Source organism: Tachysurus vachellii, chromosome 19 (assembly GCF_030014155.1).
Source record: "Tachysurus vachellii isolate PV-2020 chromosome 19, HZAU_Pvac_v1, whole genome shotgun sequence".
In the NCBI taxonomy this organism is placed as follows: Eukaryota; Metazoa; Chordata; class Actinopteri; order Siluriformes; family Bagridae; genus Tachysurus; species Tachysurus vachellii.
This window is the reverse complement of record NC_083478.1, coordinates 19,304,219-19,323,094: the sequence shown is the minus strand read 5'-3', so window position 1 is coordinate 19,323,094 and position 18,876 is coordinate 19,304,219. Positions and strand designations below refer to the sequence as shown.

Genomic DNA, 18,876 nt, shown 5'->3' with positions numbered 1-18,876 from the left:
TAGTAATTTTTTTTTATTATTTTTTAAAAGTAATTATTTTTTAAAAGTAATTATTATAAAAGTATTATTTTTTATTATTATTCTAAAAAATATTTGAATCTTTTTTAATAAAAAGAAAATTACATTTTCGAACCGCCCAACTGTTAGAAACCAAATCTTGAAAAAAATTATCTTAACATAACATAACACACCTTTACAGTGTGTGTTACTTTCTTTTAGTAATTAAAAAACAAATTTGCAAAATAATTATGGACATTATGGTTTCTTCGATTTTATGTTATTTATTGATTTTATATTTAAGGTGGGTGAGATTATTTTAGTTTATTAGTTTACATCTCATAGTATTATATTAGTTATATTACAGTATATTAGTGACCTCATTTACAAATAAATCCTTCCTTCCTTTCTTCATTCTCCTGCTTCAAGACTGCATCGATCTCACGTTCAACATGTACCAGGCTGCAGATGCAGATTTGTTCACACTCTGCATCATTAAACCTGCTCAAATCTACGAATAAGGGCAGCGACCACCGAGTCCCTCTGCGTCCGTTACTGAGTCCTGCTAACGATGAGTAATCTGTTTTTGTGACTGAATGAAAGACGAGACGTAGGAGGCTGATCCCACACTTGTTTGTTGGACGTCCTTGGACGATCCTGACAGGCCTTTTTTTGTTGTTGTTGCTGTTGTTGTTTTTGTAATGTGACTCAGATAATGGGAGTCAAGATGACCGCTAAAAGCAAAAAAAAACAAAAAAAAAAGGTTCGACTTGAGCAGAGCAAGAGCACAAGGCACATTGGTATTGATTGTTGTGGCTGCGTCAGAGGGCCGTTATCAGGGATGTGAGAGGATGAATTGAGCGGTACAGTAATGTGTGCTGTTAACCAGTCTAGTTATCGTTACCCACCGGCTCTCGGCTCACTCCCTTCATCCACCGGGGAAAATGTAACCAAGCTGAAACAACTATAAATAGCTCTTTGTATAAAGTTTAAATTCGTGACAAACCCAGGATGATCTAGATATCCTTACAAAAGTTGCAATACACTCCACTTCACCTTTCAATTTGGTAGCATTTACAGTACATTTGACAAACATACAACTAGATCTTGGCCTTCCAGCGATTCCTAAATCCCTGCATTTGAATTATTTATGAGCATGAAGTTAAACGCTAACGCTTACACAGTTTTAAACCGCTAATAAACTCCTACTTCCCTTTCACTTTCTGCGATTAAATGCTGACAAGCTAATTAGAAAAACCTCCTGTCGTTTAAAGCAGGGTCTTCATCTTTCTGTATAATGGCGTATGGACTGATTAGTGGCTCGGTCCGCTGGCTCGTTCCTCTGCTTTCTCTCTAATTTGTCTTTTTTTTTTTTTTTTTTGGAGAAAATCGGATTATGTTAAACCGGCACTCGAGTGGCATGCGGCACTGACACAAATCAAATAATATGGTTAATTAGAAATAGGCAGACACTATAATCATAATACAGAGTTATAAACTCAGCAAACCAACAAAAAATGTGTTCATGTATTTTTATACATGAAAAATTAATAATAAAAAGCCGCAGACAACAGTAGATAGTATAGAGTTAAATAGTTAATAGTATGCTAGCAGGCGTACATGTCCTGGAAAACGGATGAGTGTGAAATGTCTGAAGAACGAATTAGATAAATCTGTTCAAGGAAAAGGGGGCACGGTGGCTTAGTGGTTAGCACGTTCGCCTCACACCTCCAGGGTTGGGGGTTCGATTCCCGCCTCCACCTTGTGTGTGTGGAGTTTGCATGTTCTCCCCGTGCCTCGGGGGTTTCCTCCGGGTACTCCGGTTTCCTCCTTCCGGTCCAAAGACATGCATGGTAGGTTGATTGGTATCTCTGGAAAATTGTCTGTAGTGTGTGATTGCGTGAGTGAATGAGAGTGTGTGTGTGCCCTGCGATGGGTTGGCACTCCATCCAGGGTGTATCCTGCCTTGATGCCCAATGATGCCTGAGGATAGGCACAGGCTCCCCGTGACCCGAGGTAGTTCGGATAAGCGGTAGAAGATGAATGAATGAATGAATGTTCAAGGAAAACTCTTAAATGCTACTCAGCTGATTCTTTATGTGAGTTTATTTGAAGCTAAACATGGTAACTAGCTACATAGTTTTTTCTTCCCTACTAAGAACAAAGTTCGTTTTTGTTTTCATTGCATCTTATTTTCATCATCAGTGACTGACAGTGATCGTCAAGGATAAGAATGAGTGAAAGTTTATTTAGCTTATATTTACTCTGCAAATCATAGCTGCACGAGACATTTTTCTAGCCGGCTAAACCTATTTCACGTGCTTTATTTGTATTGTAGGACGATTCCTTCTCTTGTCCTGCTTTATTTTGATTAATAGTGAATAGCGACGCCAGGATTGCTGTCATTTCCGTCTAACCGATCAGAGCGAAGGGTTTTCTCGGGGAGCCACACGTTCACGCTTTAAATGCTGTTGGTCACGAAACAAAAAACGCTAGCTGTTGATTTATTTCATGTCACATCGATTACAGCCTGGTCTGAAAATTGTTACTTGTTTTTAAAAGCACTTTATTAGGTGTTAGTAGTAAGAGCAGGAAATTATAGCTCAGGGTTTTTTTTTCATGCATAGTATGTGTCATACCTTTTATTAGCATCTTGATATTTATGTGTTTGTGGACTTTATTGTGTTCTTTAGCTCGATTACACCTCTGAATGTGACCTGTGAAGCTTGATCTAAATATCATTTATCTTCAGTAAAATAAATAAATAAATAAATAAATAACGTTTGTTTTCTTTGTTGCGAGTTCTTTATTAACTTGCTGCTGAGATTCTCTTGTCAAATTTCACAAAAAAAAAAAAATTAAAAAAAAAATGCTGTTCTATATGCAAATGCTGTAATCACTCAATCAAACCTTTTGTGTTCGCTTTGTATTTTTGTCACACCAGGAAAAGAGAAAACAATGTACAAAGAGAATATTTTAAAACAATTTCGCTGTAACTCTTTCCTGTAAATCCATCAAATCAAACAGGTCACACCTTTTATTGTTGTTAGAAGACAATACTACAGCTTCACACTGCAATTATGGATATTTTACATGCTGTCGTTTGATACATAGTTAAGTCTTTTTCCTTGTAATCAGCCGGGGTAACTGCCTCGCTCTGAGCTTGGATTCTGAAACAACAAAGGATTAAGTACCCCGTTAAGGGCAGATGGAGCCGAAAGCTCCACGTATCGTCGCCTCTCGGTGCTGGAAATAAATCCTACATGTTATCAGGGAGTTAGCCTGAAGTGTGCCGCTGCACTCACTGAGCTATCGGTCTTTAAAGATCACAGCCTCGTCTTCTAATCTCAGCTCGAGCCTGTTGTTACACAGAAATATTATCTTAAGCTCCAACATTAAACCAGACAGGCAAGTGAAGTCATTTGCAGTACAAAGAAATGAGCTGGGCAAACAAGACAGGCAGGATCCATTTTAATTGATTTGTTTGCAAGCGCAAAAACACTGACAGATAAATCCCTGAGTGACATGGCGCCATGTTTAACGAGCGTAATCATCAATCAGCTTGCTTTGGTTTTCCCGAATTACACGAGACTGAAAATTAAAAGTGCGGCAATTGACGTTTTCTTTCAAACGCTCTTTCGAACTGCTGGGAAGCACGACGTAAAAAAGACGGTCTAAATATGTGTCATTAATATTGGTGAAAAAGCCTGTCATTTCATGGCACGGATCTATAATTAACACGGCTTGGTGCGCAACACTGCTGCAGTTCAAACAGCTGCGGCTCGAGATCCTGCTTAAGGCTGCTGAATTTAGCCTTTTGCACCCCAGTGCTGATTCTGGATCAGCAGTCTTTCCGCGATGTGACCCGTTTTTACCTCACAGCTGTTCGTGTAGGACATCTTTGGGACAGAAGGGCAGATGCATTGTGGGTAAGAAGAGATTGCTATGGATAGTAAAGACGTCCGGACAGCACTTATCTCTGTTCTGTTTTTTTTTTTTCTAGTTTCTACTCAAAACACAGCAAGACTAAGAAAACTCGGCTTGGGGTTGCACGATAAGAACTAATGGACTAACATGGAACAGGTGAACACAATAAGGTAGTAAATCAGTGATGGCACATGGGTGGGAATGTGTGATAATTGCTGACCAAATACAAATACCATAAGACAATTGTTTTTTGTTTTTTTAATCTAGTGGGCGTGTCAGTCTGTATGATCACATGACGTTCCTTTACATTCCATTACATTCTGTACATTTTTGTAATGACCACTGGAGGTGCTGTTGTGCTTGGTTGTGTGTTCTTTTTTGTTCTAAATATCCAAATTATTAAAGTATCCAAAATTATTATCAAATCTAAATATCCAAATTATTATCAAACCTTATTGTGAAATCTGTGCAATTATTGGTGAGATAAACCAAGAGCCAATAAAGTAAAAAAAAAAATCTTTGATGCAATCTGGAAAAATTATGGATAGATATATGCTGTAAATTGAAAAGTGAATGCAAGCGTAGTTTCTGCCCGGGAACACAAGCTCGCCCTCTTATTTGACGGATCGAGCCGACGGATCTCTGCTGGAGACGGTGATTGATTTCTGTGAAAAGTCCCTCAGGCCACATCCATTCATTGTGGAAGTCATGGGTCAGTACGAACATTTAAGCACCATTTTAGATGACGCATTGAAGTCTGAGCAGAGAAAATACATTAAAAAAAATAGACCAGTGGAAATATTTCTATAGAGAGGCCTCCATCAATTTCACAGACCTCTGACAGAGCGTTTATTAGAAGTATCTTGTGTTGATACTTTGTTGGTTTCCAAACAGAAAGCGCCTTCCAGCTATATATGAATTTTTAAAAAATAACTGGAGCACCCTTCAGAAGCGTAGCTCATTATATGAGTAACAGGCTGATAGAAAGACAAGTCTCGTGTTCCTCTTTGCAGTCGTCGCCTGCCTAAGTGAAGCAACAAGCAGCGTAAAATATAATTTATTCATGAGGCCATCCGTCTGGTGAATAAAACCGTGAATAACAAGCAATAAACAATTTCTTTTTAGTGTAATTCCAAAGGCCCTCGGTAGCGAGCGCATATGTTCAGCAATATTGCTTCAAATCAAAGAAACCTAATCAAAGTCCAGAGCGCAGGTCGATAAAAAAAGAAGCAGCAACAAACGAGGATAATCCTTATACATAAACCGAAGAACAGGTGTGAGGAGAAACCAGGAAACGAAGAAAACTAAAAAAACTAAAAAAAAAAAACAAGGCTCAGGCTATGCATGTTGAGACGAAAGACCTTGTGAATAAGTTAACACAGAACAGGTGAACACAGTAAGTTAGTACATCAGCGACGGCACAGGGGTGGAGAAAAAAACAAAACAAATACATACAGCCGTAATACACAGCAGCGGGTAAAACAGACAAGCAAAACAAACAAAAGAGATGCTCATGGAGCCAGGAAATGCTCAGTGTGCTAAAAGGGGAATTTGTCATTATTGTGTTAAAAAAAAAAAAACAAGCACTAAAACAGACATATTTACACAGATTTTTGTTTAAATGTTGTTAATTATCGCTTGAGGCCCACTTCACAGATTCTTGAAAACGTTTTTGGTGAACTAGTGTGGGCGAAGTGGGCGGGGCTTCCCCAGTGCTAACTATAAGATAGTACTGAAGAGTATCCATTGGCTTAAAATAAAAAAAATAAAATAAAATAAAAATACAGTTCTTTTGTGGTATGTTGGAGTATCTTCCAGTGCAACGTAGAGCTTCTATACTAAATGTGTCGAGACTGTCAGGTTTGAATCGGTCCTCAAACAGGGACTCAAAACTAACTGGGAGACCGATAATGTATTTATATTATATAAACTCTGGCTCTCTGGTAAGAAGGACTAAACGCACTGAGCTGAATCCCACATCCCGTCATCCCTCTGCTGCAGGACACACAGGAGTCTTTGTATGAAACTGTTACCTCTCTACCAGACCGTGTCCCACACAGAGAGCTGCCAAGTCCTGTTCAATGATACGCCACTCGATTAGCGCTGACAGCCCGAGCAAGTCAAGAGCCGGAGTGAATTCCGCTGCGTAGTCCGGGTTCGTAGTGTCCTGGGTTTATAACGCTCGCACTCGAGTCAAGGACGCAGTTGATAATCACTTTCATACAGACTCTCCAACTCAAACCACAGTCCACAGAGGCAGAAAATGAAACCTTGATGTGGGGGTGTGAGGTTTACTTCCTACTCACAAACCTATTGCTTTGTACCAATTTCAACCAAAACCCTGGCAAAGTTTTATCACCTGTAGACATACTGTGCTATAATCTAGAGATATCTGTTCATCATTCCCAGTTTGACCAGCAGCCTCTCGACACGCATAAAAGCATTTCCTTCACCAAGCAGAACAAGCAGAAACATTAGAGTCAAGAAATCTTCGTTTTTTGTTGCCACATAACTAAACAGAGCTCCTTCTGAAATAGGGTGAACTTCAAGGTCGCAGTTTTTACTGCTTTAATTACAGAACTTGACCAGGTCAGCGACATGAAGAAAAGTCTTCTGGTCTTCTGTTTTACAATTTTTCACTCTAGAACCGAAAACCGTTTTGGCTAAAAGCAGAGTCACCAGGCTGTATATTGCCTGTCTGCTTACAATACGCTGAGTCATCGCCAAGACCTCGGATTCAAGGCTGCGAATTTGATGCTTTAACACGTCTGCTTGTTGATGTAATGCTGAAAGATCCTTCCAAATCCTTCATTACTTTAATGACACCAAAAACTGAGCCAACATTTTTCAGATTCCTTTTATTTTTAAGGCAATTTAAGGAGCAGAGGTAATGAACGAGGAGGAGGCGATCTGGTTCAGGGACACTGTGGTGTGTTAGGTGTAATTTTATTAAATATCTGCAAGCAAAGAACAAGTTTCCTGGATTTTACAGTCTGTGCTGTGACGGGAGTTTAAAGACTGTTCTGGAAAGACAGGAGCTTTTGTAGGATTTGGCTTTTTTCCCAACTTTTGAAGCATCCAGTTACTCATCAGATGAAGATGACAATGAAACAAGGGAAGCCAATTATTTGGCCATGTTTTGTCTTGAATGTTAATTATTCGATATTAATTTCTAATTTATTAAAATAAATTTTATAAATCTCTATAGAAGCAACGTTACCTGCGACCGAATCGCAGCTATTCGGTATGAGCGATAAATCTTTCTTGTTCAATATTCATGAATTTTTTTTATAAAATAATGTGAAATTAAAAAAATAAAAAAAATTAACATCTTCAGTTTGGACCAAGACCTTATGGACTTCTGTAACACATCAGTCAAGTAGTTTTTTTTTTTTTTTAATGAAAATGAATGAAAGAACAAACATTTTGACAGTGTAACGTCTGTGACTAACTAACATTAAGATTCGCGATCATGTAAATGAATGCAAAGCCTAATGGTGGAAAGCCTTTGGCTGAGGGTGTCATTTGGGGAAAATCTGGACTAGTTCTCGACGCGATTAAATCAGAAGAAACACACAGTGCAAAACAAACAGAGACATGAATTAAGACAAAGGAAAATCCGTTATGACTTTGAGGGAACAAGACGTGCGATTGCGGCGACGTCGGTTACAACCCACTGACTGTGTGCTGCAGTATGTTGTAAGCTGTGGGTGAATAAAGCTCCTGTTAGTATTAGGTGGGAATGAAGAGGCTGTTGTGTGCAGCTGTTTGAGCTCTCTTGGCTCTGGATCAGTCAGTGTGTGAATTATAAAGCTCGGTAATTACAGGCTCGGATGCACCGAAGCTCTCTATACAGGCAGCAACCTCTCGAGTCTTTTTTTTGCTGGCTTCACACAACACACACACACACACACACTCCGGGAAACAGCAACATTTTGCTAATGACGCATTTACTGCTGCGACGTGGACACAGGGCCATATACACTCTCGCCTCTTCTCATACATGCAGGGATATGTTATTTCTGTCTCTTTGTTTCGAGAAGGTGACATTTTATTAAAGTCGGACTAACATCGTTCTGTGAACCGAGAGAAGTAGAGCTTGCGAGCAATGTGGAGCAGTAAGAAACGAAAGACACTTCACATCCTCAAGGCATCACAGAGTACAGCACAATCTGTGTAACTAGCAAATAAAAGAGGACACCAGCATTAAATATAGGCCGCTAGTACACTTTCTGAATTGACTAAACTGTTATTTATTTAGTCTGCCTTCCGGTTTTCAAGACCAAATAAAACAAAATCCAGAACAAGCATAAAATCCTACAGGACAAACAATTTAGTAAATGAATCGATGACAGCCAAGTCAAAACAACACAAAACAAACAAAAAAAAACCTTGTTCCTTAACATACCAAAAGTTTTGGCACCCAGCATGCTTTTTAAATTGGTCCCTTCCAGTTCCAAAGAGGTTTTTGTTTTCTTCTTTCATGACCTAACGACACTTGTGGGTGGGGCTAACAACGGCCTCAACAACAACAGTGTTGATGATTGGTTCAGTTGCTAGATGTCCAAACACTCTCACTCACTCATTTTCTACCGTTTATCCGAACTACTAATCAACCAATCAGCCAATCAACCTACCATGCATGTCTTTGGACCGGGGGAGGAAACCGGAGTACCCGGAGGAAACCCCCGAGGCACGGGGAGAACATGCAAACAACACACACACAAGGCGGAGGCAGGAATCGAACCCCCAACCCTGGAGGTGTGAGGCGAACGTGCTAACCACTAAGCCACCGTGCCCCCGGATGTCCAGACAAACACTGAATAAACAACAGAATAACAGTTTGCATGCCCAACAACCAGAAAACTTTACTGTGTAAATAAAGCTATGAAATAAATGAGCTAGATATAAATATGAGAATATGACAGTCCTGTATTGTTTTATAGTGTTTATAAAAGGCCTGAGCTGAAGGTGTTTTGTAGACATTCTGTACCAAAACATGAAACTGGGCTTCACACCTTCACACTTTGACTTGCTTGGTGAGCTCGCTAATACATTTATCGTTTTGTCTTGGGACATAAATATGAAAGCTTGTTTCTGTCACATACACTGTATGAGGGAGTATTAGACAGACATGTCTCTCAGTTTCCTTTTGAGACCTTTTTATGTTGCAATTCAGCAAGAATTCAGACGATTCCCGCTTCTGTTCTCAACAGTGCTGGGGTTTAATTATTGGAAGCAAAATCATTAGATAGAAAGACACAACTCAGAAACACAAAATGAATCCAATTAATCGAATAATATTTTGCAGTTGTGGGATGTGAATTTATGTGAAATGTTTTTTTTTTTTAGCCTTTAGTTCTGTGTTATCTTATGCAGCTCTGTGTCTTTGATTAGCACCAGGGTCCTAAAGTAACGCTGTGTGATGTAAACTTACAAGAAGTACGATAAAATTCTTGGCAGAAACCATCTACCATAGATAAAGGATATCATGCGTTTAGACCCTTTAGCAAGACCATGGTTACTTTCTGTAAGTTCACAAGCAACCTTTTTTGATGAGAGAAAAAAAATGCACCGATGCCCCCAAGCAACATTTCTGACAGTAACATAGCCAGATGGTCCAAATACAGTATACAGCCAGCAGGTCCATACAGCATGGGGCTGAGGGTTGGATCCCAGTCCAATGTTAACAGAATGGAGCTGGAGCAGATTTAGCCTGAGCCATCTGCTGCGGCCGGCAGCGAAGAGCCATGGGGCGCTGGGACAGAGGACTGAGCACTATGCTTGTAGCTTCACCAAAGTTATTTATAGAGTTAAACTCCCTAAGAGGTGATTTTGCTCGTGGAAGATGTTCTGGGACGTGACACTTAATACACTGTTACGAATCTCAGCCTCTTTCAGTCCAAATGATCTATGAGCAGGCTCAAGCGGGCCACTTCGGTGTTTATGCAACCAGTGCCGATGTGTAAGTAATTTTAAAAGCCGTGATGTAAAAACAGCCAGAAATAATAGAGCATCTAAAATTGCTGGCACTCTGCCGCTGAGATACGCTATCATATCAACACGGGGAAAAACTCACAGGCGTCATGTTTCACTTGGTGAAATCAGCCGTTATTCCAAAATGACCTAAATTCACAGTGCAGCGAAAGTAGGCCAGTACTTTTACAAAAAAAGCCTAGTGGAAAGTCAGAAATCTGTTCCCGTTAAAGGTGTATTAGTCAAGTTTAGAGCTCTAGTGGTTAAGCAAGTGAACTACAACAACTCTTTTGTTTCTTTTTCTCCGTTATCATCCGTGTACAAGAAACAACGCCTCAGACGCCATCTATACTGACCAGTTTCGCTCGATAAGATGGCCGACACTGCTAGCATTCATATTTCCTAGTCTAATTACTGTATTACTCGTGAAATTATTAACATGCTAGAAAAATCAGCTCATTTGCAGCTGTTAGCATAGTCGTTTTCCTCCCTTGTTTTTCTTTGAATTGAACTCTCATGAGTTTTTTAGTTGACTAGCTAGTTAGTGTGATTAGATTGTATGCTAGCTTGTTGGAGTTATCTAGCATTGCATACACGTATTGACACGTCTAAATTAATTCATCGCCTTCATAACTAATACATTTTCCATCATTATATTTATGGTAATTTACTACATTTCTTCTTGTTATGCTTTTGGAACCCCGTTTTTTTTGCAGTAGCAGTTTTGCATCATCCTTCACAAAAAAAGCTGTTTTTGTTTTTTTTTTTCCCGCATGTTTGTTGAAAATGTGGCTTTTTTTCTCCAAAACTAGACGCATTCAGGAGAAAACGCCATTTTGTGCTGCATACAGAGTGATTGACTGGCTCAACATTTCATGTTACTTTCTGTTGTGTAGTGATGTTCGAAAAAAGGTTGTTATTGTTAGCTGGATAAAAATTACGCTCACGCATACAGCGATTTTTTTTTACCAGCACTATGATGTCACCAGTAGGCGTTCCTACAGTACTTCTGGTTGTCGTGGTTTCATGATAAAATGAAACTATGACAACAATTATACATTCTGAAGGGTGATTTGTTGTTTGTGGATAAAATTCAGCTGTGAAATTCAGATGTCGAGGATCATGTCGCTCCATATTTGCGTAAAGTAATTCGTCGCATCGCTGGACACACCCACATCTATCTCTCACAGCTGTCGCTCGTGTTGTTTGTTCGCCACTGCAAGTCGCTGCTTGCGTGAACGTAACATTACTTAGCATTTAGAACGTAGGATCGTTCCATGGTTCAGAATGAATACTTCTGTATGAAAACAAACCTATAATTATGAGCCTTTCTCCTGAACAAGACTTGAGACATTCCTGGGTGCATTCTTAAGACTCGTGTAAACACACAGAAGCAGTCTGAAGAGTGTCACTGCTTAATTAATCTGAAATATGACCTACATATTTTTAGGTTATTTGTACTAGTAAGAAAAACAACTATTGATATATTATGCTTTGGAAGTCCACATTTAGGAGTTATGGGTGCAAAAAAAAAGCCTTATTAGATTTCTGAAGCAAACAGATAAACAGCTCTCGGGTCTTACCTTGTGTCTGCATTTGAGCACGACTCCATATGCTCCTGCATGGGATAAACAGAGAGAGAGAGAGAGAGAGAGAGAGAGAGAGAGAGAGAGAGAGAGAGAGAGAGAGAGAGAGAGAGAGAGAGACATAAAGAGAGAGACATAAAGAGAGAGAGAGAGAGAGAGAGAGAGAGAGAGAGACAGAGAGAGAGACAGAGAGAGAGAGAGACAAAGAGAGAGAGACATAAGGAGAGAGAGAGACATAAGGAGAGCGAGAGAGAGAGAGAGAGAGAGAGAGAGAGAGAGAGATAAAGAGAGAGAAAGAGAGAGAGAGAGACAAAGAGAGAGACAGAGGGACAGAGAGAGAGAGAGAGAGAGAGGAGAAAAGATGTAAAATGGTGTCAGTTCACAGCTATCATGTGTTAAAGCATCATAAAGGTGAATTTCTCACTTTCTCACTGATGCCTGCAAACACGCACACACACAAACAGACAAACACGCACACACACACACACAAACACACACATGCACACACACAGACCCTGCTATGAATTAACTCAGAGGAGACCTTTGTTGTACAAATTAATCGATTGTTCGTTGACTTTGAGTGGTGAGTTCATTTACATGAGGTCACCTCTGTTGAGAGAATGTGGCATTCAGGGTAATAAAGCAACCTGCACTCTCGGGAACCCGCTCGAGGGCACTGAACCCACCCGAGGGCACTGAACCCGTGTTCTTTATAGCAAAACAAAGACAAAAAGCTGAGTCATATGAGTGATCCAAATTGATATGGGTTAATGATCCAGGAGCATTAAAGTTTCACACATAGAACTGTCCTATAGAATCTTTGAGAACTGTGAGTATAAGGTCTACATCTATATGTGTGTGTGTGTGTGTGTGTGTGTGTGTGTGTGTGTGTGTGTGTATAAATGGAGCACGTCAAGGTTGGGAGAAGAGATATCCTGTTGCACTATTTGAAAAAGGCAAGCGATAATCTGTATAATGAATTAGTTGACCAAAACACACAGAGTAGAAACCAGGAGTCAGAACAGGAAATGAAACCAAACTAGGCTCTGCTTGATTTAGGAGAAAAAAAAAGCACCTGTATCCATTTGACTGCACATTTATTTTTAAAAAAAGGTCACGGAACATGATAAAATTAGATAGAGAGCTCATTTGTGGTTTTAGAGGCTGCAGCGATTTTCGGCTGATTTCATAACACGTCCAACTAAAAGTCTCATTCGGCGAGCGTTATTTCAGAGGCAGATCAGAAGAGAACGGTCAGAGTGCTTCGAGCTACAGTAACTCATATAACCACTCTTTAGAACCGTTATGAGAAGAAAAGCATCTGAAAATGTCAAGACTACAACAGCGGTTTGAGTACTTTAGGAGCTGTTGGGATTCTCAGGTACGACACTCTAGAGTTTACACAGAATGGTGTGTAGGATGTTTATGGTATCTCACATGACCATTTTAAGAACCTTTCTGAGCAGAAAAGCATGTCAGAATGACCTTGGAAGGGTTACGATAGCGAAAGGACACATCGAGTTCCACTCCTCTCAGCCAAAGACCATGAATCTGAGCCTACTCTGAGCACAGAATCCCTCAGCTTGGATGTTTGTATGGTCCGGATCCACCACAACCCCGACCAGGACCTCAACGGATTCCTTCGGTATCTCTTCAACAAGGCTTCGGCATTGCTTTTATACCAAACAGCAACTGAAAGACTCTTGTAGTACGTGCAACGTTAACAAAACCGTGACAATACAAGAGACAGACACCTGCATCATAGTCTTACCAATTACAGATGCAAGGTTGAAAAAAATCCTCCTCATTATCTTGCCTGCGACTCTGCATGGGAGATGAGCTTAAAGATATGGCGCAGACTTTACATAACCTCCGTGTCTGGGAATAAAATGTGAGACCGCGGAATCCAAGAGAGCATAATTGGCTGTGCTCTCTGGGTCAGATGGACAGCATTACGCTCTCCCACTGTCCATTAGAGTGACACTGGCCAATCGTGGGTGTCTCTGAGCTCGGGGATACAATAGGTGGCTTTTAGCTGTTCGGAAGGATGCAGTCGTCTAGGTTACAAAGTGCAAGAAGGGGATCTCGTAAATGGTGAGACATGAGACAACTTGAACTCATCGTAAGGCAGGTATACTGTGTACCGAGTGGAGTTTGGTCTTTTACTGTTATTTCTTTTCAGCGTAACGCTATTTCACACAGTTACTAAATAACACATACGGAATATAAGGAATATATTCCAAGGACAAGCAAATTTCCTGACTATTAGTTTTTCAGTCTCAGCTGGACAAGTAGGATTAAGACCTTAAGACTAAGTACCAGGAACTTGCAGGCATGTCAAAACAGACGAAAGCAAGCAAATTAAATTCCGTCTTTCCAATTTTTAAATCTGCTCCATAAATTTGGATCACATACAGCAGACAGAGTCATGAACTAAAGAAACATTGTTCTTTTTTTCCACCCAATGTTATTTCAAGAAGGTTACACACTGCTGAATGTTCACGCCAGCAGTCAGACACATTTTCACTTTCACATTTGATCGTGAGGCTTCATCCAGCATCAAACACGTCTCATCTCCCGCTCCCAGCTCAGCCTAAAACTCCATTAGCAATTGAACGGCAAAGGCCTAATTAAACTGATTAAAGTCATACTCCAGGGGGAAACCAGCTGAGAAAGTGGCTGCTAGGCTTCATAATGTCATTCTTCCTTCAGAAGCACATAGAGGAAGCACTTAACCGTCTGGGATTTTGCTGAAAGAAGTGAAAGAAATAAAATTTTCCCTGGTGTAAAAATGTATGAATCAAACAGAGACTGTGACTCACGAGCTGCGTCCGAATATCCCCACTGCCCTGCTGTACAGTAGGAGAAAAGCAGTAACTCTGCAGTCTCAGTATTCATTAAACCGTAGATGAGAAATTCCCACATGACCTGATGCTTCTTCTGAGATTCTACAGTATGGAAAAAATGGACACTGCACTATCCCATAATGCAAGGGGGGCAACTGGGTCTAAGCGCTATAGATATTAAATGTTGTCCCTTGTGGATAAACAGTATCTGTGTAACAATACCTGAGTAAATTATTAACTGGTTAAAGATTAAAGCAAGAAAAAGGGTTTTGCAGGTATTATGATGCCGTAGGTCACATGACGATCGCAATGTGGCGGATGTCGTGTGTCCGGATTACATTCATGCTACACGGATACCGACGCTGATCAGTACATACTGTATCAACAGCTAAGCAGTAGGCGCTCGATGGAACGCTGTACGTAATGCAGTAGGTACTGAACTGAATTGAAGGCATTAAGTATTGAGTCGACTGCAGTAGGTACAGAATCAAATGCAGTGTGCTGAATCTGATGCTGTAGGTTCTGTATCGAATCAAACAGATATGAGATTGAACGCAGAAGGTACTGAAACAAATGCATTGAATACTGAATTAAATGCAGTACATATTAATTAACTTGCTATAAATACTGAATCAACTGCAGTTGGTAATGAATCCATTTTTGTAGGTAATGAATCAAATGCAGTAGGTGCTAAACCTAATGCAATAGGTACTGAATCAAATGCTGTAGGTACTGAATCAAATGCTGTAGGTAATGAATCAAATGCTGTAGGTAATGAATCGAGTTGGTACTGAATAAAATGCAGTAGGTGCTAAACCTAATGCAATAGGTACTGAATCAAATGCTGTAGGTACTGAATTAAATGCTGTAGGTAATGAATCGAGTTGGTACTGAATCAAATGCAGTAGGTGCTAAACCTAATGCAATAGGTACTGAATCAAATGCTGTAGGTACTGAATCAAATGCTTTACGTACTGAATCAAGTTGGTACTGAATGAAATGCAGAAGGTACTGAATCGAGTAGGTACAGAAACAAATGCTTATTTTCCTATTAGTTCCTATACTTATTGGTAATTTTCCTATTAGTTCTGGTAGCCGGTCAGAATCGTATGAGCCTAAGTGTAGGGAACTAAATAAACTAAATGAACCTTTAAAATAAATGTAATAAATTCTCGTCTGTTATGCGACAGTGACAGACAACCTCTTCTGTCTGCATGCGATTATCTTGACCTCTCCGTAGCTCAATAATACTAGGACACAGTGATGAAGACACACACACACACACACACACACACACACACAGTGGGCGTGTGCTGAGTGATTGAGAGAGACGATTAGTTTGCCTGAGCGCACCTCCAGTCTCATCGGCTCAATGCGACGTGAAGCATGAATGGCTGCTCATGTCAGCGTGTTGGCGTCGCTCTGCCTGTCGGGAGACGTCCCGGGGGCCCATGGGAGCTGGGACGAAGACGTTTTACGACATGAATGAACTGAATGATGGGACAAACATACACTGACATTTTAAGTCTCTTTAACATAACCTATACTAACCTGACCTGGGGTTACTATGGAAACAATAACGTATAAGAAAGAGAGCGAGTCGTGAATCAAATTCAGGGGTTAGTTACTACCACTGTGCTGTCTGGCTGTGGGCCATGACAAAGTCCCCATCCTACGTCACATTCGAAATCATGATATCATCACCTGCCTATTTTTGCATCTCATTTGCACGAGACTGAGCTTTTCACCTGTTTCGGTAAGCTCCGAGAGACGGACGAACGCAACATTATACCACTCGAGTGCCCTGTTAAAACTGATCCATAAAGGGAGACAAGATCTTGATCCACCATAAATATGTTTCCTCTTGAACTCTGGCTTCACTTTACTCCTACTTTTGTTGGTTTTTAATATTAGCTTCATATTACATTTAACTTCATATTACATTTGACCTGAAAAAAGAAAATACTACTTAGTCTCCACAGCTATCGATCTATCTAAAAGCACTGACATGATTAGACACGTGAGAGGATGGAAGAATAAAGAAAAGAAAACTACAGTGGCATTTCAAGACCAGTTTGGTTACATGTGTTGGCAAAACATCAGTGGTTCAATGGTTTATAAAGATTACGTCACCGTCTCAGAGCAGTTACTAGTTTAAACTTGTTGCGTTCTGTTTATGTATTTTTAATCAAGGTTCGAATCCCGTGTACACCAAACTAAGACTGCTGGGCCACTGAGCAAGGTCCTTAACACTCAATCAATCAGCTGTATGAAATGAGGATCGATGCAAGTCGTCCGTCTGCCAAATGCCGTTAAAATCATAAAATCATTTACTCAAACAAGTAGCTTTGGTTTGCAATTTATATATATATATATATATATATATATATATATATATATATATATATATATATATTTGAAATTATATCTGAGGGGTGTACATACTTTTGAGTGGTACAATTTATAGCCTCTCTGGATCAACTCACCTAAAACTGACAAAATCCAGCTTCTATTAGTGTTATGCTAATTGATCGGGCTAATAATGCTATGCTAGAGACAGGCAATGCTAAAGACTGGGTTATGCTTGTGGCCAAAAACAGAATGAAATCCACTCCTCTGACAGCTGAATCCACAGCAGGCTGTAATCACTGCCAAAATACGAGTTAAAACACACACACACACACACACACACACACAAACACACACACACACAGTAGTGCTGTAACAGAGAGTTGGTTCCACCACCAACACTTGTTTTATCATCTTCTTGCACCTTAAGTGCTGAAAGTGCCCCAGGGTTGTAATTAAAAATCATCCTGCGTGGTGATGAAGACACGCCGAAACACGCACATGCACACACACACACAGGCACACACACGCAAGCATACACGCAAGTCAGCACAACACCCTGTCAAAAATCAGCCTGCTCTGTGTTGGTTTACTCCACCACACAACAATAATTACACGAGCCTCGTTGGTGTTTCTGCAGTCGTCACCTAGTAAACAACAATTAATATCACAAAACTTAACACCCTTTCATCTGATCACTTCCATTTCAACATGCACACATCACTGTGCTGACTAACCGCACAATAACAATCCGGACACTTTCAGGTAGAGGAACATCTGTACAATTCCTCTTATTTCCAAATGTGAGTCAGTGAGTCAATGATTCATTTAATTAGTGATTTGATTCATAGATGTAGATGCATTAGAAAGAGAATATAATTTAATACAGATAATATGAACAGTAGAGATACACTGGGTTTATAACTCACACACCATGAAGTTTAAGACCTTCACTATAAAGTGCTCACTCCATGTAAAGTAATGTTACCTGCACAGAGCGCTACGTCCCCTGAGAACTCCATCTGTGATTAAGCCAGAAAAGAGAAACTCATCTATCTATCTATCTATCTATCTATCTATCTATCTATCTATCTATCTATCTATCTATCTATCTATCTATCTATTCATGCATCTATCTATCTATCTATCTATCTATCTATCTATCTGTCTGTCTGTCTGTCTGTCTGTCTGTCTGTCTGTCTGTCTGTCTGTCTGTCTGTCTGATTGAGTGCAGTGTAAACGGTGTGTGTGATGTTATGTCTGAATGTAACAGGTATAAACCTGTGAGCAGTGACTCAGCTGGGACTCGTGCCCTCGTGTATCGCCTCCTGTATCTCAGCAGTAAAGTAACTGGTCAGCTCTATCCAGCTTCCTCTCTCACTCTTCATTACATATCAGAGTCGACTACATGAACAGAGAGAAGCGTAAAAATAGCCTGGTCCCCAGATGCTTTCTCCCATATCCCTCATGCAAAATGTAAAGAAAACGGATGTGGCATGGGTGAAGGGGGAGAGGGGGAGAGAGGGAGACAGGGAGAGAGGGTGGGTGTGGGTGTGTGGGGGGTGGAGAGGGTGGGAGAGATGGAGGGTGAGGGGCAGAGGGTGTAGGGGAGGAAGAGTAGGAAAGTGATGGAGGGAAGGAGGGAGGGGCAGAGAGTGAAAGGGAGGGGGAGTAGGAGAGGGAGGGGCAGAGGGTGTAGGGAAGGGGGAGTAGGAATGGGAGGGAGGGGCAGAGAGTGAAAGAGAAGAGTATGAGAAAGCGACTGAGGGTCTAGGCACGGGGGAGTAGGAGCGGGGGGGCAGAGGGTGAGAGGAATGGAGGGGGGATTTGGGAGAGAGGGAGTGGGGATTAGGAGAATGGTGAAGGAGAGAGAGAGGGCAGAGGGTTTGAGTGCACTTCAGCGCTAGCGTGGAGGAGGAACGCTGTTCCTGTGGTGACCCACTTTAGCTTTGTCTGAGCTGCTTTATTAGAAGATAAAGGAGATGCCAGGAATTGTTGACAGATACAGATGAGCAGTGAGAGGAATTAATCATTTTACATGTACGCCACTTCTATAAATGTCATTTCAGCTTTTAAAGAGACGACCATTATAAAAATAAAAAAAAAAAAAGAAAAAGAAAAAGAAAGGGCAACTGAAATATATACAACAATTCAGAGTGGATGCATAATAAACACTTTACTACAGCAAGTATCAA

The 18,876-nt window shown here is 40.4% G+C and overlaps 1 protein-coding gene across 2 annotated transcripts in view; it reads right to left on the bottom strand.

The window, feature by feature from the left end:
* Positions 1-18,876, bottom strand: part of LOC132861988 (cyclin-dependent kinase-like 5) — a 67,245-nt gene that overhangs the window by 38,051 nt on the left and 10,318 nt on the right. For both annotated transcript variants that reach the window (XM_060893778.1, XM_060893779.1), the window contains exon 3: positions 11,484-11,518. In XM_060893778.1, coding sequence (XP_060749761.1) covers positions 11,484-11,518 — 35 coding nt within the window. The remainder of the gene's footprint in view (positions 1-11,483; positions 11,519-18,876) is intronic.